The 20000-nt window shown below is 52.4% G+C and overlaps 1 protein-coding gene across 1 annotated transcript in view; it reads left to right on the top strand.

Annotated features, from left to right (window-relative positions):
- LOC311376728 (MICOS complex subunit mic25a-like) overlaps positions 1 to 16454 on the top strand; it is a gene marked incomplete at its 3' end in the record, with an annotated part of 17606 nt that extends 1152 nt beyond the window's left edge. The window contains exons 2-6 of the mRNA XM_084491214.1: positions 517 to 637; positions 1908 to 2091; positions 2441 to 2585; positions 8813 to 8896; positions 16380 to 16454. Of these exons, the coding sequence (XP_084347340.1) occupies positions 517 to 637; positions 1908 to 2091; positions 2441 to 2585; positions 8813 to 8896; positions 16380 to 16454 (609 nt within the window). The remainder of the gene's footprint in view (positions 1 to 516; positions 638 to 1907; positions 2092 to 2440; positions 2586 to 8812; positions 8897 to 16379) is intronic.
- Between the last annotated feature and the right edge of the window lie 3546 nt (positions 16455 to 20000).

Raw genomic sequence — 20000 nt, 5'->3', positions numbered from 1 at the left:
ACTATACAGTGTTTATGACATAGTGAACTATATAGTGTTTATGACATAGTGAACTATATAGTGTTTATGACATAGTGAACTATATAGTGTTTATGACATAGTGAACTATATAGTGTTTATGACATAGTGAACTATATAGTGTCTATGACATAGTGAACTATATAGTGTTTATGACACAGTGAACTATATAGTGTTTATGACATAGTGAACTATATAGGGAACGAACAAACGAGAATTCGCTGACACTACGCTGAACATTTCTGAACGTCATTTGCGTCAGTAAATGCGCCCGCATTGCATTGTGGTACACGGGAGTCACATGTAGGGAACGTCGTGTGTTCACTCACATTCTGGGTATTTTATAGTGCACTATATAGTGAATGAAGTTAACCACTGAGAATTCAAATTCAAAAGCCCTATTTAGTGCACTGTATCCGTGATAGGGAACGGTTTGGAACACAGCTACAGACCCGGGCTCACGCCTCCTTCCTCCCCCCATGTCTCGATGGCCTCTAGCTGACGGAGGACGTTCTCCAGAGGATGAGAGGAGTGGCCAACATGGCACCCAGCCCCCCTTCACCACCCCCCACCACGGCGAGCAGCCAGCCAGAGCCAGCCAGCAAGCCCAAGGAACCAGGTGAGACACACCAGTAGGGGGAACAGCCAGCCACGAGCACTGGAGGGGAACTACTGTACAGGGGTGACACACCTGCTCAGGTGTTATAATTAAGCATAGATCACGACAGGCTGTGGTATGTTCTCATTATACCACAGTTAAGGGGCGTTGTCCGTCCCGACGCGCAGCAGAGGTTACGTAAGTATGGCGAAATGAAAGTCATAATAATAATAATAATAATAACTCTTTATTTCAGACCCAGGGGGATCCATATCACAACAAACAGAAAGAACACAGAGTAAAAAATACACAGCTCTCCACAATATTCAATGTCTAACATACAGACAAGTTCGACCAATGGTTCCAAAGTCTGGAGGAGAATCCGACAGAACTGCGTACAGCGTTCACCAAGACAGCAATTAAGTCATTTTCTGACTCAGAAGCGCTACACATAAATCCATACATCAGGTTAACACAGCAGAGCAGGTAGGTACCCGACACTGACTAACATATGACTAAGCACTGGCGCTTCTTGGAGCTCTCAGCAGGAGCCTCATGCTGTCACTATAAGCCACTGTAAGCTTTCTAATGCTGCCTTGCTTATAGCAACACCACAGGTGGGCGGTATACAAAGGTGTACAATACTCTCTAAAGAGTCATGGACACCCTCAATTTTGAAAAAGCGAGAAAGTCGGAAAAGCTTTTTTTTTTAACAAATACAAAAAAGTAGTCCCTCCTGGCTGCCTGCAAAGTGCTCGGCGGTTGCTATGCAACACACTGTAGCGTCCTTCAGAGAGAAGGCTAGAGATGGTAGCTCGGTTTAGCCTACTATGGAGTTCACTCAGCGTGTGCCTATTGCTTTACAACATTTCCACCCTCTCCATCAATCAACATGTTTTCAGGCTTCAGTGAACTATGCTATCGCTTTTATATATACATAAACAACAGTTAGAGTTAGGCGCGGAGTGATACTGAACTCTGTAAACTGAACGGGCGTCATAGCTGTGTGTATACGCTCATTATACAACAGTTGGGAACCAATCAGATCGCTTGATTTAAGCCACCCGTTTTATAAAAAGGGATATAACCGTATCCTTAAAATTCATATTAATCTTTAATTCTGTGGCTCGCAGTTTGGCACGCAGAGTTAAAAAGTTCAAAGAGGACTCCGTCAGGAACAGCTGCTGTGAGCGGATCTCACCGTTTCAACTTTGAAAGTGTGCGGTCTAAACTAGAAGCTAAAGCAGTCGTTCCTGTGACCTGAATCCTCTCCGTGCTCCATGCTGTGCAGTGGCCCAGCCAGGCCCAACCAGCCGGCCCAGCCCAAAGCCCGCTCCCAGAGCGCAGCCCGCCGCCGCCGCCCCACAGTCTGCACCCCGCCCCACCAGCCCCAAGACCTCCAGGACCACCAGCCCCAAGACCGCCACTAAAGCCAACGCTAACGCTGGCGCTAGCGCAGCGGACGAGCAGAAGAGGTGGGTGACGCGTAGGGAGGTCGCTCACTGCAGTGCTGCTTATTCTGTCAATCTGTACCGCTTAACGTTAATAATAACAGAGACTGAGTTTGCGTCACTGTGATAGGTGACAGCTCTGGTGGCAAGGCGGAACGCTGCCCTCTTGTGGACAGTTTGTGGAACACACTTTGTGTGTTTTGAAGTGCAGCCTGTCTTTCACTGAGGTAGCCTCACTCTGTGTGTGTGTGTGTGTGTGTGTGTGTGTGTGTGTGTGTGTGTGTGTGTGTGTGTGTGTGTGTGTGTGTGTGTGTGTGTGTGTGTGTGTGTGTGTTGTGTGGTTGTGCGTGCGTGTGTGCGTGCGCGTCCACAGGTACGAGCGACAGCAGCAGATCATGAGCGAGGAGTTGGCCAAGGCGGCGAAGAAGGAGAGGGAGGCGGCGAGGGAGGAGATGAGCGCCGTGCTGAGGGGGGAGCGGCTGCTGGCCCACCAGGAGAACGAGAAGGCCCAGCAGCTGGTACGTCGTTAGGGGAGGGGAGGGGGGGGGGGGGGGGGGGGGTGGCGCTCCAGAGGCCCAACGGCTGAACTAGTAAAGTGTGTGTCTTCCAGCGGGATTGGTGGACAGTGGGATGTTCACTCCGACGCGTTGTTCCGGTGACGTCAGCTCGGTGACGTCTGCTCACTGCTCTGACGGCGGTCTGAGCAGTGAGCCGCCAGCTGGGAGGTCTGTGCAGAGCAGTGGCGGATTTAGGCCCCCCCGCCCCCCGTCAACAACTCCGCCAGCCCGTAATCGCCACCCCCCACGGAGTGGGTCTCGCCCGGGGCGTAATTCAATGTAGAACCGCTACTGGTGCAGAGAGATGGAGGGTCTAGAGTCCCGTCCCAGTTCTCTTTAAGATGACAGTAGGGCTTTCCTATCCCCCCCTCTCTCCTCTCCTCCTCCCCTCTCCCCTCTCCCCCCTCTTGCCTTACCCTCCACCTCACCATGTGGTACTGCAGCTCTACTACAGATGTGTGGGTGGTGTGTGGGTGGGTGGTGTGTGTGTGGGTGGTGTTTGGGTGGTGTGTGTGTGGGTGGTGTTTGGGTGGTGTGTTTGTGGGTGGTGTTTGGGGGGAGGCTGAGACGGGGTCTTATCAGGCCTCCAGCACTCCCCGTGAGTTAATGAGAGGCCTGGGGGAGGGCTGGGGGGGGGCTGGGGGAGGGCTGGGGGAGGGCTGGGGAGGCCAGGACGGATCTCCACACACAGACCCCCCCCTCCAGGCCAAGCGGTAATTAGTGTTCCCAGAAGAGTGTGCGTGTGCATGCGTGCCTGCGTGCCTGCGTTCCTGCGTGAGCGTGCGTGTGTGTGTGCGTGCGTGTGCGTGCGTGCCTGCGTGTGTGTGTGCGTGCGCGTGCCTGTGTCTCTGGTCACTCTGCTTGCAAATTAAAAATAAATGCAAGCAGCCTTGGAGCCTGGGCGGCGATTGGCTGGTGAATGGTAACCATAGCGACGTTGTTGTCAAGCGAATGGGGACAGAGTGCTCCAGAGTGATGTGGGGCTGGAGCGTCCGGGCGCGGTCCGCTCCCACGGAGGTGGAGGTGGAGGTGTGTGGAGGGGTGTGGGGGTCTACAGGTGGGGTTATACGCGGTGGAAGCCTCCGCTCTGTGGTGCTCCTCCAGCTCCCCCGCTCTGTTCCCCCCCCCGCCCCGCTCCGGATCGGAATTTCAGCGTGGAGCTGAAGAAAGGAGGTGGTTGAGCTGAGGGGGGGGGGCTCTGGTCTCCCCCCTCCCCCCTCCCCCCCCCCCCCCCTCACACACAACAAGATCTATTCGCTCTTTTTTTCCCGGAACAATTAGAAAATCCCATTTTACCCGACCGGCCTTTCACCCCCTCTGTGGGCAGCTGCCAAGTGCTCTCCATCCTCCCTCGCTCTCCCACTCCATCCTCCCCCCCCCTCCCTCCCTCCCTCCCTCCCTCCCTCGCCCCTGCTCCTCCTCATTGGGGGGTCTCTCACCTAGAACCTTGAATCAGCGTTAATGGGGCCGGGGGCTGACTCAGCGCTCACGGGCTCAGATGGAGTTTTCCGCCGTTAACGGAGCAACGAATAAAACCAGAACACGAGTCCTGACCTTTAGACGGTACTGTAGAGGGCTGGAGAGGGGACAGAGAGACAGGGCGTTAAGGAGCAGGGAGGGGTGAGACAGTACAGAGACAGGTCATTAAGGAGCAGGTAGGGGTTAGACAGTACAGAGACAGGTCATTAAGGAGCAGGTAGGGGTTAGACAGTACAGAGACAGGTCGTTAAGGAGCAGGGAGGGGTGAGACAGTACAGAGACAGGTCATTAAGGAGCAGGTAGGGGTTAGACAGTACAGAGACAGGTCATTAAGGAGCAGGTAGGGGTTAGACAGTACAGAGACAGGTCATTAAGGAGCAGGTAGGGGTTAGACAGTACAGAGACAGGTCATTAAGGAGCAGGTAGGGGTTAGACAGTACAGAGACAGGTCCTTAAGGAGCAGGTAGGGGTTAGACAGTACAGAGACAGGTCATTAAGGAGCAGGTAGGGGTTAGACAGTACAGAGACAGGTCATTAAGGAGCAGGTAGGGGCATTTTAGATGTGGATTCAATACCTTTATCGATATTTATCCATATTATTTTTGGGTCCTAATGCGTCACATTCAAGCAGTCCCATCGACGTCCACTAGATGGCACCACAACATTCTCTACGTGTTGAACTTCACTCTTTCCAGTGAGCTTGGCTGCAAATGCAAAACAAATCTGCACCTTTTTTAATCTAACTACTGCCCAATTAAGCCTTTAAATGTGCCATTTCCAGCCTTTAGAGACTCGTTACCTCCAGTTAGCGTGGAGCAGCAGCAGCCAGCGCAGTGCATCAAAACGGGACGTTTCACATTTCATCAGTTACGTTTAAACGGCGGAAGATTAGCCAAGGACTTCACTGCCAAAGTCATGCATGTCATCTCTTCTCTCCTCATTCCCACCCCGTCCCCGTCCTGTACAAAACGCGCCCGTGTGTGTGTGTGTGTGTGTGTGTGTGTGTGTGTGTGTGTGTGTGTGTGTGTGTGTGTGTGTGTGTGTGTGTGTGAGTGAGAGATAAGCCCAGCAGCGGTGTATCAGTAATTGTGATCAGCAGCGGCTGACATGGTTCTGCATGTAAAGGTATTAGTCCGCCTGGGGGGTCGGCCTATCTGATCCCACCCTGCTCTCCCACCCCCCCCCCCCCCTTCACTCCCACCTCCTCTCTGCTCTCCCCCCCCTTCACTCCCCCTTCCACTCTCCGCTCTCACCCCTTCACTCACCCGCCACCCTGCACTCAACCCTTTACTCACCCTTCACCCTGCTCTCCCCCCTTCACCCTACTCTCTCCCCCCTTCACCCTACTCTCCCCCCTTCACCCTACTCTCCCCCCTTCACCCTGCTCTCCCCCCTTCACCCTACTCTCTCCCCTTCACCCTGCTCTCCCCCCTTCACCCTACTGTCCCCCCTCCACCCTGCTCTCCCCTGTCTGTCTGTCTGTCTGTCTGTCTGTCTGTCTGTCTCTCTCTCTAATTATCAGTGTGATGGTTAACGAGTGCTAATGTATCGGCTTGTTGGGAGACAACACAATAAACACACAGACAGACAGACAGACAGACAGACAGACAGACAGACAGACAGACAGACAGAGCCTCCATGGTGTCAGGTGGACTGGGGACCGTGGTGGTGGTCCCAGTCTGAACTGGATTGATTGCTATGCAGAAGCGCGCGCGGCGGTGCTACTGTAGCGCGGCGGCGCGTTGCTGGGCTAATCTCCCCCAGCCCGCGGCCGCTGGCTGCCGCTCTAAATTACACAGCTGCTAATTAACTTTTCTTTACCCTCTTCCGTGGAATCCACTCATCTCGGCCCGACGCAAGTCCTCCCAACATCTGATAATCGGCCCCGCTGCTGATTGCCAATAAAAATCTATAATGTTTTAGTGCAGGTTAACGTTGAAATATTACCATCATAATAACGTGATACTTATTATCATAGAACTTTTTTTATTGCCGTTCTTTCTGGAAAAACTGACGCTTCCATAGGGGGTTTAGTGAGAGCAAAATGGCAGTCTTTAGAAACAGTTTTTTTTCTCATTTATTTCAGCAATTTATCAACTTTTTACTTCTCGGCTTATCTTCCCCCACAATCCTTTGTGTTCTGGTCACCAACAGAACACTATTCTCTCTGCTGTCTCAACTGTCCTTCTGGAAACCTCTCAGCAGAACAGAGTTACAGAAGTATGGGAGGATTGTGATTGAATGTCCTTCAAAAATAGTTTTGCTCGTTCTGATTCTCTCCCGACTCTCAAACTAGATTCTCTCGCTCACTCCTTCTCACGTCCTTCCTCTTTCTTTCTTTCTTTCTTTCTTTCTCTCTCTCTCTCTCACCCACTCTCACCCACTCCTAATAATCACACACACACACACTTCTGTATGTGTTCCTTCAGGCAGCTCTCAGCTCTGAACTTCTCTCTCTCTCTCGGTATGTTTGAAGGTTGATTTTAGTCGTTCTCTCAGACGGCTCTCTTGACTTAGTGCTGGTCCGTGGGCTCCTCCCCCTCCTCCACCGCCGTGCGTCCCCTGGCGTTGCCTGTCAGCCTCGGTCACCGCGCCCAGGGCTCCTCCATGTCCTCACCCCGGGTACCTCTGCACCCTCGGACCGCTCCTACCGGGCCTCCCTCCGTCCGGAACATCCCCATAGGGACCCCCCATCCCCATCCCCATCCCCATCCTCACTGACCTGCTCTCTGACCTTTTAACCTTGTGGTTGTGATGATGACATGTGTTGACCCAACCCAACGTCGCGAACTGTCACCATGACGACGTCCAGACCACTGTACCCCCCCCCGGTTACCCCCCGACGACCCGACCCCCCTCTCGACCAATCCCTGAGCAGCCCTGGCAGCGGCTCTGATAACCAGAGCGCTCTGGTAGTGGCTGAACGATGAAATAAAGACCGCCGTGAGACGTGTGTCAAGTCCTCCTCAGCGGACGTTGTTGATGAATGAACAATGGCGTCACGCTGTGCCGTCTGACACTAATTGTGCCCGCCGCCGCCGTTTGGAGTGACCAATAGCGACTCCCGCTGCGGCGCTTTTGACGTGAACTTGAGTATTGAAAATAACCTCATTGGCCCGCTTTTCTAACGACTGCGTATCGGTTGGACGCAAATTGCGAACCTTGGCTTCTTAACACTTTTATTCCCCTGTCTCCTGTCCGTCTCTCCGCCGCTCGCCTTCCCCTCCCGCTGCTTGTCTCCTGACTCCTCAGCCTCCAGCCCAGCTACAACTTCTGGTAAGCTGCAGCTTGTTATCGCCCAACGTCGTCCACCGCAGTCCTCTGCTCCACACCGTCAGAGCTCTCTGACTAGCGCTCTGTCTGTCTGTCTGTCTGTCTGTCTGTGTGTCTGTGTGTCTGTCTGTCTGTCTGTCTGTCTGTTTGTCTGTCTGTGTGTCTATGTCTGTCTGTCTCTGTCTCTGTCTCTCTCTCTGTGTGTCTCTCTCTCTCTCTCTCTCTGTGTCTCGCTCTCTCTCTGTCTGTCTCTGTCTCTCTCTCTGTGTCTCTCTCTCTGTGTCTCTCTCTCTCTCTCTGTCTGTCTCTGTTTCTCTCTCTCTGTGTCTCGCGTGCTCTCTCTTGCTTGCGCTCTCTCTGGCTTGCACGCTCTGTTTGTCTGTCTGTTTGTTTGTGTGTCTGTGTCTCTCTCTGTGTCTGTCTGTCTGTCTGTCTCTCTCTCTGTGTCTCTCTCTGTGTCCGTCTCTGTCTGTGTGTTTGTCTGTGTTTGTGTGTCTCTCTGTCTGTGTCTCTGTCCGTCTCTGTGTGTGTTTGTCTGTGTTTGTGTGTCTCTCTGTCTGTGTCTCTCTCTGTGTCCGTCTCTGTCTGTGTGTTTGTCTGTGTTTGTGTGTCTCTCTGTCTGTGTCTGTGTCTCATTCTCTGTCTGTGTGTTTGTCTGTGTTTGTGTGTCTCTCTGTCTGTGTCTCTCTCTCTGTCCGTCTCTGTCTGTGTGTTTGTCTGTGTCTGTGTGTCTCTCTGTCTGTGTCTCTCTCTGTCTGTGTCTCTCTCTCTGCCCGTCTCTGTGTGTGTTTGTCTGTGTCTGTGTGTCTCTCTGTCTGTGTCTCTCTGTGTCTGTGTCTCATTCTCTGTCTGTGTGTCTCCCTTCAACCCACTGTGCCTCAGACTCCGTCCTCTCCTCTCTGATGAGCTGCCTGCCGTGTTCATCCCATTCCTGTGTGTGTGTGTTTTAAACAGCCCACCGCGTGGCTCCTCTGTCAATAAAGAACTCATTAGGAGCTGGGATCTGTTTGTTCATAAATATAACGTTTGACTGTGGCACACTAATATTAATAAGGGATGTTCCAATATTGGCCACATGCTCACATGAGCTATGCTAGGCTAATATTAGCCGTGCTGCCTGCTGTGGTGTGCTAACACTAAGCTACGATATGCTAATGCGGCGTGGATACGCCGGGCTGTTCCCGTAGCCCGGGGCCCTTTGGGCATCACGGGGCAGAGAGAGACCGGCACAGCTCCTGCTGAGATAGGCACCGCGGGGAAACCCTTCAGCACTGTGTACATGTGTGTGTGTTTTAAATGTGTGTGTGTGTGTGTGTGTGTGTGTGTGCGTGTGTTTTAATTGTGTGTGTGTGTGTGTTTTAAGTGTGTGTGTGTGTGTGTTTTAAATGTGTGTGTGTGTGTGTGTGTTTTAAATGTGTGTGTGTGTGTGTGTTAAGGCCAAGCGGCTGCAGAAGAAGGATGCAGATCTGAAAGTGATGGACGCCTTCTACAAGGAACAGCTGGACCTGCTGGAGAAGAGGGTAGGACACACACACACACACACACACACACACACACACACACACACACACACACACTGTAACACACACACACACACACACTGTAACACACACACACACACACACACACACACACACACACACACACACACTGTAACACACACACACACACTGTAACACACACACACACACACTGTAACACACACACACACACACACACACACACACACAGTAACACACACACACACACACACACACACACACACACACTGTAACACACACACACACACACACACACACACACACACACTGTAACACACACACACACACACACTGTAACACACACACACACACACACACACACACACACACACACACACACACACACACACATAGGCCTGTCATGATAGCACATTTTGCTGGGCGATAAATTGTCCCAGAAATGATTGCGATAAGCGATAATATTGCCGTTTTGAGACCATTTATAAACTAATATAATGATAATGGCATAATAATGCAAGTACAAACCTTTCAAAGATCAATAAACTGTTATTTCTAAAGAATATTCAACACTGGAACTGGCAGACATTTTAAATATCCTAAATAAATAAACAAAACAACCAAAAACAATAAATAAAACAGAAATAAAACTACATGAAGCGACCTCCACTGTCAGTGAGCGCGCACCATTTCATCCTGTTTGTACTTTGTCCACTAAACGCTCCAGTGATTGTGGACTGAAGACGGAGACGTCCCATCATCTGTTTTCAGCAGGGAAAACTGCATCTGATGATGATGCTTTAGGTGCAGATGCATGTTTGCTGTATCGGCGCGTTTAGTTTCTACCGTTTTACAACAAATGCGACGTAGCGCCTAGCACGGGTTAAGTGGTTCACCGCCGTCATCGGGTTTGAACCCGGAGTGCTCCCACGCGGCAGCTGTCGCGTTCGGCTTTGAAACCAATTCCATCCTTGTTCTTCATTCCTCCAAATCTCAGCTAGCGTTTCCTCTGGCTTGCTGCTCCTCACGGGGCTCTCATGCTGCTCTCATGCTGCTCTCTGGCAGAGAATGTCTAGGAAGACGGGCGGAAGACGGGCTCTGACTCTGTAACGCCAGGGCTCCGCCTCCCACACAGAGAGCATACAGCTGACCAGTGACTGACCAGTGACTGACCAGTGACTGACCAGTGACTGACCAGTGACTGACCAGTGACTCGAGGGTTAACTCCTCATCGAGGGTTAACTCCTCATCGAGGGTTAACTCCTCATCGAGGGTTAACTCCTCATCGAGGGTTAACTCCTCATTGAGGAAGCCAGAGGGTCTGTGGAGACCGACGCTCCGGAGTGAAAACTCTTGTCATCCAGTCTCTTTGATAGAGAGAGACACGAGGAAAAATAAATAAAACAAAAGCTCATTTATCGCGGACGGCAAAATGATCGTCTCATTTTAATTTATCGTGCGATTAATTGATTTATTGCTTATCGCGACAGGCCTAAACACACACACACACACACACACTCTTTAAGGTGAGGTGACCTACAGTGAACCTTTCAGGGTGCTTAGGGGGCAGGGGGAAACAGTGACTCAAAGACTCCGACTCTGAGGTCCAGACCTGAGAAATCCTGTTGGCGCTCCGGGGGCTGCATCCCAATGCATCATGGGAGTCTGTTAGCAATGCGCCGCCCTTTTGAGAGAGTTATACTACTGTAAAATCCTAAATAACAGTAGAACAGAGGATGTATTTCGCCATCTGTCATTGTCCATATTCATTTGTTGCTGCACTAAACCAATTCATCCATTCCCCATTAATAAATCAATTCAATCTGCTGTTTGTGAAACAATTAAGTGAGCAGGGACACAAATAACCCACTCACCCCGGCTGCAGGCGCCGGTGAGACTTGAATTGCTGCTGTAAATGGAATCGTGTGGTTTCAGTAATTGGAGTGTGGCCAATTATTGTTGTGCAAGATTATGGTGGCTAGGAGCTCAGCCGTTCAAATGAAAGGCTGGTGTGTGTGAAGGCAGAAGTGGCTCGCCGTGTTGTCCCACACCACGCTGGAGGCCAGCAGGGAGGAGGAGGGAGGAGAGAGGAGAGAAGGAGCGGAGGGTGAGGAGAGAATGAGGGGAGGATGAGGAGAGAAGGAGGGGAGGATGAGGAGAGAAGGAGGGGAGGATGAGGAGAGGAGAGAAGGAGGGGAGGATGAGGAGAGAAGGAGGGGAGGATGAGGAGAGGAGAGGAGAGAAGGAGGGGAGGATGAGGAGAGAAGAGAAGGAGGGGAGGATGAGGAGAGAAGAGATGGAGGGGAGGATGAGGAGAGAAGGAGGGGAGGAGAGGAGGATGAGGAGAGAAGGAGGGGAGGAGGGGAGGATGAGGAGGGGAGGATGAGGAGAGAAGGAGGGGTGGATGAGGAGAGGAGGAGGGGAGGATGAGGAGAGAAGGAGGGGAGGATGAGGAGAGAAGGAGGGGAGGATGAGGAGAGGAGAGAAGGAGGGGAGGATGAGGAGAGAAGAGAAGGGAGGGGAGGATGAGGAGGGGAGGATGAGGAGAGAAGGAGGGGAGGATGAGGAGAGAAGGAGGGGAGGATGAGGAGAGAAGAGAAGGGAGGGGAGGATGAGGAGAGAAAGAGGGGAGGAGAGGAGGATGAGGAGAGAAGGAGGGGAGGAGAGGAGGATGAGGAGAGAAGGAGGGGAGGATGAGGAGAGAAAGAGGAGAGGAGAGAAGGAGAGGAGGGAAGGAGGGGAGGGGAGGAGAGAAGGAAGAGAGGGATGGGAGGATGAGGAGAGAGGAAAGGAAAAGGATAAGGAGAGAAGGAAGGGATGGAGGGGAGGATGAGGAGAGGAGGAGGGAGGGAGGGAGGGAGACAGAGGGAGAAAGCGAGGCTGCAGAGTGGTAAATATCACAGATGTAGACGTTGCATGGCAGGGCTTATCCGGCCCTCTGTCTTTGTGTACACGACGCTTTGTCCCCCTCGCTCTCTCTGAATCATAAATCAAATCTTTCATTCTTATCTAAATCAGCGTGTTGGCTGTGATTGTTATTGCTCTTGTTTACTTTATCTGAGCCTCCATAACAGGAGGGAACTCAACTGCTCCATGTTGTCCAAAGACAACTGTTAATCTGTTGATTATAAGAGTGTGTGTGTGTGTGTGTGTGTGTGTGTGTGTGTGTGTGTGTGTGTGTGTGTGTGTGTGTGTGTGTGTGTGTGTGTGTGTGTGTGTGTGTGTGTGTTGCGAAAAAAAGTTAAATTTTGAAAGATGAGGCATTGAAAGTTGCCAATAGTCTGATTGACCTGGGCTGGAGGCGTTTCCACTCCGCTGGTTCAATTTCCACTTTGGATTTGCTCACTCTGGCATGTGTTAAGGCTGGTCTGTACCGCTAGCTTATACCGCTAGCTTATACCGCTAGCCTGTCTTAATGCTAGCCTGTACCGCTAGCTTATACCGCTAGCCTGTCTTAAGGCTAGACTGAACCGCTAGCTTATACCGCTAGCCTGTCTAAATGCTAGCCTGTACCGCTAGCTTATACTGCTAGCTTATACCGCTAGCTTGCCTCTGCTAGCTTGTACCTGCTAGCTTGTACCGCTAGCTTGTATTAATGCTAGCCTGTACCGCTAGCTTATCTCTGCTAGCTTGTACCTGCTAGCTTGTACCGCTAGCTTGTCTTAATGCTAGCCTTTACCGCTAGCTTGTCTCTGCTAGCTTGTACGGCTTACTTGTTTTAACGTTAGCCCGTACCGCTAACATGCCTCTGTGCTATCTTGCACCGGCTGGCTGGTGTCAATACTAGCCTGTAGCACACAGCTTGCCTCTATGCTATTATTCACCGCTAGCCCGTCTCAACGCTAGCCTGTAGCGCTAGCATGCTAGCTTACCTGGACGCCAGCTGGTGCCACAACGCCGTCTCCGCGCTGTCGTCTCCTGCTACTAGCCTCTCTAACGCTCTAGCTGCTCTGGCGGCGTGCTAACAGAGACCAGGTAATTACATCTTTGTGATTAGTGGACGGCAGCGCGGCGTCCGGTGCGGTACCGGGCATTAGCGGGCTGCGGCGGCGGTGGCGGCGGCGGCGGTGGCGGCGGCGGCGTGGGGGGCAGGTGTCAGCCTACCGGGGGGTCTCTAATGGGGTCATTAGCGCCCGCTCGGGCCTCAGAGCTCCAGCGCTAGGCGGGCGGGCAGAGCGCCGCCGCCGCCGCCGCCGCCGCGGGCTCCGTGCCGTTAGTCTGGGCTTGTTTGGACAAAGACCCCGTCCTCTTTGTGGAGGCCCGGTGTGTGTGTGTGTGTGTGTGTACACAGCATCGCACAATCGAGTTGCGTGTGAGTATGTGTGTGTGTGTGTGTCTGCAGGGATGTGTGTGTGTCGTGTGTCTGCAAGGATGTGTGTGTGTGTGTGTGTGTGTGTGTGTGTGTGTGTGTGTGTGTGTGTGTGTGTGTGTGTGTGTGTGTGTGTGTGTGTGTGTGTGTGTGTGTCTGCAGGGATGTGTGCGTGTGTCTGCAGGGATGTGTGTGTGTGTGTGTGTGTGTGTGTGTGTGTGCAGGGATGTGTGTGTGTCGTGTGTCTGCAAGGATGTGTGTGTGTGTGTGTGTGTGTGTGTGTGTCTGCAGGGATGTGTATGTGCTTGCAGGTTTATCTGTGTGTTGTGTGTGTGTGTGTGTGTGTCTGTGTGTTGTGTGTGTCTGTGTTGTGTGTGTGTGTGTGTGTGTGTGTCTGTGTGTTGCTCTTATTGCAGTATTTAGCATTTCCACACCAAGCTTCAATATTCTTGTGCTTGTCCATGAGGCCGTGCACAGCTGTGCCTGTGTGTGTAAGGCTTTGCGTGTGTTTGCAGGTGTGTGTGTGTGTGTGTGTGTGTGTGTCAAAGTGTGTGTGTGTGTGTGTGTGTGTTTGCAGGTGTGTGTGTGTGTTGATCCCAAGCGTGTTGAATTTATTTAAGCCAAGCTTGCATTGTTCTTGTGTGTGTGTGTGTGTGTGTGTGTGTGTGTGTGTGTGTGTGTGTGTGTGTGTGTGTGTGTGTGTGTGTGTGTGTGTGTGTGTGTGTGTGTGACAGACGCTGGGGGTGGGGGGGGCTCTGGGGAGGCTTTAGCGTTGGACTGCTCGGCGCTGCCCGCTGCCAGCCCACAGCTTATCACCGGCTCTGTGACCGACGCCGCGCTCTGGGTCGCTCTGCACACACCGCCTCCTCACACACACACACACACACACACACCGCCTCCTCACACACACACACACACACACACACACACGCACTCTCGCAGACACACACACGCACACACACTCACTCACTCACTCACTCACACTCTCGTAGACTCACTCACTCACTCACACTCTCGTAGACTCACTCACTCACTCACACTCTCGTAGACACTCACACTCTCGCAGACACACACACGCACACACACTCACTCACTCACTCACTCACACTCTCGTAGACTCACTCACTCACTCACACTCTCGTAGACTCACTCACTCACTCACACTCTCGTAGACACTCACACTCTCGCAGACACACACACGCACACACACTCACTCACTCACTCACTCACACTCTCGTAGACTCACTCACTCACTCACACTCTCGTAGACTCACTCACTCACTCACACTCTCGTAGACTCACTCACTCACTCACACTCTCGTAGACTCACTCACTCACTCACACTCTCGTAGACACTCACACTCTCGCAGACACACACACGCACACACACTCACTCACTCACTCACTCACACTCTCGTAGACACTCACACTCTCGCAGACACACACACTCACACTCACTCACGCAGACACACACACTCACGTACACAAACTTGCGTACACACACACACATACACACACACACACACACACACACACGTACACTCATTTGCACGGAGCGCTCGTAGGCGGTGGCGCTCCGTCCTGACTCCGCTCCGTCCTGACGGTGTTTGTGGGGGTGATCAGAGCAGAACAAACACAGTCCAGCGTGGTTGTGCTGCAGGGAGCAGCTGTCGACCTGCGCCGTAGCGCCAGCAGCCCCCTCCTCCTCTGACACTGACATCCACCACACTGGGGCAAAGGGCCGTGGACCCCCGCTGAGAAGGTTGTGTGTTCCACACTCCCTGTCCACAAACAGTGACGCCCTAATGGTGAGGTAGGGGTTAGACCCCAACCCCAGTCCCTTACTCCAATCCAACTCCATCCACCAGACCGGGGGCAAAGGGCCTTTGACTCCCTTAGCCCTGCCCCCCCACCAGCTGGACCTGAACCCCCGTCAGTCCTTCTGTCCTCTGCTGGGTGACACATGGCGCTAACCCTAGCCTGGCTGTTGCCAGACCGAGCTCAGTGGTAGATTGCACGTTGGTAGATGGCACGGGCGGAGTTAAATTGACTCTGTACGCAATTGGGCTGCTTGCGTTGTGTTAAACCAGCCAATAGCGCGCCAGGGGGGGAAAAGCCAGCTTTGGTGATTGGCTCCCGCAAAAAAAACGTATCGAAACGAGAAAGCAATGTATTGGTCCTCTCCAGACCCTCCTGCGGGGCGGACTCAAACCGCCGGCAGAACGGGCGGGGCCACCCGGTCTCGCTTGGACATTAGTGGGACCCGTCCTAATGAGTTAGTGAATTATAGATGATTGAATACGAGTTAGTGACTATTGGGTGAGAAACATTACACGGTACCACGGCGTCTCTTAACTGCAGCACAGCGACGTGACCGTCCGTCCCCGTTTTACTCCCTTTCCTGTCGGGCGGAGGAGGGGGAGAGTGGTTCTCTTCTGTCCTCTCCGCAGTACAGAAGGTGGAGGAGGAGTGGTGGTGGTGCAGGCGGGCTTCACCTCCGGACCGCTTCAGGGGAGCCGTGAGGGACGGCCGCCGCTTTTAACACACGTAGACGTGGAAGCGTATGGATACGTATTGTATTGACGAGGAGGTTATTTCATCCTCCTCCCCCGTAGTCTGAGCACATAATCACTCTGAAGTCGGACGGCATTCATGCCGACAATACCGTACGGCCACGTACGCCTCACCCTCTCAGACGCAGGTCAGGACCCGTTACGCGTTGTAGTGGGCAGAACCTAAAGGTGGCCTTTACAGACCGCTTACAGCCAGCTGAGCAGAAACAGCCGTTACGCAACTGGACTCACCTGGTGCCTGGTGGGAGCAGGCTGGGCTCAGGCCTCGGCAGACCCTTTGTTTTAATTAACTAGGCAGAAGAGAAACGTCTCCATCAGTGTACCTACCGCACAGGAGAGACCAAGGGACCGCTTCACTGCAGCCTCCCGCCCGCAGGGACTCTTTCATGTTGCATGCATGGAAAAGTACTTTTATTGGTAACGTATTTACATCATGTCATGATCTCTTAATGTGATTTCTAACTGTGTGTGTGTGTGTTTGTTTGTGTGTGTGTGTGTGTGTGTGTGTGTGTGTGTGTGTGTGTGTGTGTGTGTGTGTGTGTGTGTGTGTGTGTGTGTGTGTGTGTGTGTGTGTGTGTGTGTGTGTGTGTGTGTGTGTGTTTGTGTGTGTGTGTGTGTGTAGAACATGGAGCGGTTCCGACAGAGCAGTGAGCAGTTCAACCAAGCGGCCACCAGCTGTGAAGCCAACGTGAGGTAAGACACACACACGTGCACACACACACACACACACACACACACACACACACACACACACACACACACACACACACGCGCACACACGCACACACGCACAAACGCACCGCTGCAGGCACACACACACGTACGCCTACATAACCCACACACACCCTCCCACCCCGGTTCTAATAAGTGGAGACATTTTATTCTCCCTAGTGTCCCTCAAAACACACTCACGCTTACCTGCAGGGCGAGACACACACACACACACACACACACACACACACACACACACACACACACACACACACACACACACACACACACACACACACTATTAACCGGCGCTAGATACCATCTACAGCGCTCTCTCTCTTTTTATTTAGTCGTCTGGCTGGGCCCACCAGGCCCCTCGGCGGCCCTGAGCGGGGCGATAACTCTTTTAATTCGTCCGCTTTGATTAACCACCGCTCTGAACGGCGCTCGCCGTTCCCCGTTCCCCACGCGCGCCCTGGGTACCCGGGTACCCCGGTGGCGCTCGCGTGAACGCTCGTCACGCGCCCGCCCGCCCACCTCCCCCGGCCTCCTCCCTCTTACCGCCTCGTACAGGGTTCACCTACCCAGCCAGGGTACCTGTACCCCAGTGGTACCGGACCAGGGTACCTGTACCCCAGTGGTACCGGACCAGGGTACCTGTACCCCGATGGTACCGGACCAGGGTACCTGTACCCCAGTGGTACCGGACCAGGGTACCTGTACCCCAGTGGTACCGGACCAGGGTACCTGTACCCCGATGGTACCCAACCAGGGTATACGTACCCCAGTGTGACCGGAACAGGGTAACTGTACCCCAGTGTTACCCCTGGTATAATTTCCCCAGTGTTACCCCTGGTATAATTACCCCAGTGTTACCCCTGGTATAATTACCCCAGTGTTACCCCTGGTATAATTACCTCAGTGTTACCCCTGGTATAATTACCCCAGTGTTACCCCTGGTATAATTACCTCAGTGTTACCCCTGGTATAATTACCCCAGTGTTACCCCTGGTATAATTACCCCAGTGTTACCCCTGGTATAATTACCCCAGTGTTACCCCTGGTATAATTACCCCAGTGTTACCCCTGGTATAATTACCCCAGTGTTACCCCTGGTATAATTACCTCAGTGTTACCCCTGGTATAATTACCCCAGTGTTACCCCTGGTATAATTACCCCAGTGTTACCCCTGGTATAATTACCCCAGTGTTACCCCTGGTATAATTACCCCAGTGTTACCCCTGGTATAATTACCCCAGTGTTACCCTGGTATAATTACCTCAGTGTTACCCCTGGTATAATTACCCTACTTACACTGGAAGAATCGGAGCCATACTCATATTGAACCAGTCCTCCAACAAGTACAAGGTCATTTACAGGTACTCAGCCCTGGTACCAGCTAGCTACCGCCCTAGGGGCCGGCCTTAGCTGGTCGATGGTCCAACCATCGCTGTTAAACACCCCCCCAGGTGTGTGTGTGTGTGTGACATGTATTAATCCACAGTTTAATCCTGGTGACAGAAAAGGCTTTGGTTCCCTCCACACCGCGAGTGCGGAGTGTACTCAGCCAATGTGTCACTCTTCACACGGTGTGTGTGTGTGTGTGTGTGTGTGTGTGTGTGTGTGTGTGTGTGTGTGTGTGTGTGTGTGTGTGTGTGTGTGTGTGTGTGTGTGTGTGTGTGTGTGTGTGTGTGTGTGTGTTGAGACAAAGAAATGGAGAGAGAGAGAAAGAGATTCCAACGTGTACTTCTGTGAAATGCCAAACTCCATGAAGCATGACAAGGCTGCTTAAGTTATCTTCTCTCCACCGTCCGCTCTCTCACTCCCTATCTTCGGCTCTCTCGCTCTCTCTCGCTCCACCACTCACTCACTTGCTTGCTCTCTCTCTCCTGCTCTCTAGCACACTCTCTCGCTCCGTCTCTGTGAATTGCTTTCTTTATCCAAACCTTGCTCCTAGACGCATAGAGTGGGAATTCTTAAAAAAAAAAAAGTTTTTCACAACCAAGAAAATCCTTGATTGAGTTTACTTCAGAGCAAGTTTTATTTTCATTCCACGTTCAGAATTGCAGTGTATCCAAGCACACTTATCTCTCCTCTGCATCTGGCGGGATGGGAAGTGATGAAGTGATTGACTTCCTGTCTGTCCCCATAAAACACGAATGACTTCCTATCTGTCCCCATAAAACACACATGACTTCCTGTCTGTCCCCATAAAACACGAATGACTTCCTGTCTGTCCCCATAAAACACACATGACTTCCTGTCTGTCCCCATAAAACACAAACGACTTCCTGTCTGTCCCCATAAAACACGAACGACTTCCTGTCTGTCCCTATAAATCACAAATGACTTCCTGTCTGTCCCCATAAAACACAAACGACTTCCTGTCCGTCCCCATAAAACACAAAAGACTTCCTGTCTGTCCCCATAAAACACAAACGACTTCCTGTCTGTCCCATAAAACACAAACGACTTCCTGCCTGTCCCCATAAAACACAGATGACTTCCTGTCTGTCCCCATAAAACACAAACGACTTCCTGTCTGTCCCCATAAAAAACAAATCTGTTGTTTTGTCCTCATACAACGAGGCTTACTTCATAGATAAATAAAATAAATATAAAACGTCTGTCCCCATGACGACGGTGACACAGAGAAGCGGCGACCTCCATCAGGATGTGTAAGAATGCGATCGTGATGGCTGCTGTGGTCGGGTGAAAGATTTGTCTTGGGGATTCTTCTTCATTCATTAGTAATCAGGAATTTCTGTCATTCTGTCTAAAAACTTGATTGACCAGCAACAAGGCCGTAGATCCTGAGGCTCCTCTGGGCCGGGGGCGCGGCCAGCCCGGCGCCGCCAGGCTAACGTAGCTCGTAGCGATAGCAGCAGCTATCAGGAGCTATCCTCCTTCATGGAGAACGGCCGCATAACAACCGATGGCCACTTAGCCGCGGCGCGTTGTCTCCTCTGGCAGCGACGGCCTCACCTCAGCGCTGAGGCCGCAGCGGAACACCTCACCTCAGGCTGGGGGGTGGGGGGGTGGGCCTCTGGAGCCCCTGTGTGTGTGTGTGTGTGTGTGTGTGTGTGTGTGTGTGTGTGTGTGTGTGTGTGTGTGTGTGTGTGTCGGTGTGTCGGTGTGTGTGTGTGTGTGTGGCGGTCTTCGTGTGTGTGTGGTGGTCATCACGTGTGTGTGTGTGTGTGTGTGTGTATCCACGTATATCTGTGTGTCTCCGTGTGTGTGTGTGTGTGTGTGTATCCACGTATATCTGTGTGTCTCCGTGAGTGTGTGTGTGTGTGTGTGTGTGTGTGTGTGTGTGTGTGTGTGTGGTAGGTGGTCTGAGAGAATGAGGGCGAGAGACTGAAGTACTGGAGATGGAGAGAGATGGAGAACAGAGAGAGCGAGGGAGGGAGGGAGGGAGGAGGAGGAGGAGGACTGTCAGTGCGGAGGCGCGGGCGTTGTGAGTGACTGGTAGCCAGACGGCCGGCCCTGCCCGTCACAAGGCCTTTTAACAAGGCTGGCTGTCCAACAGCA

Source organism: Micromesistius poutassou (assembly GCF_964030765.1).
Source record: "Micromesistius poutassou genome assembly, contig: SCAFFOLD_374, whole genome shotgun sequence".
In the NCBI taxonomy this organism is placed as follows: domain Eukaryota; kingdom Metazoa; phylum Chordata; class Actinopteri; order Gadiformes; family Gadidae; genus Micromesistius; species Micromesistius poutassou.
This window is presented reverse-complemented; position numbering and strand designations above follow the sequence as displayed.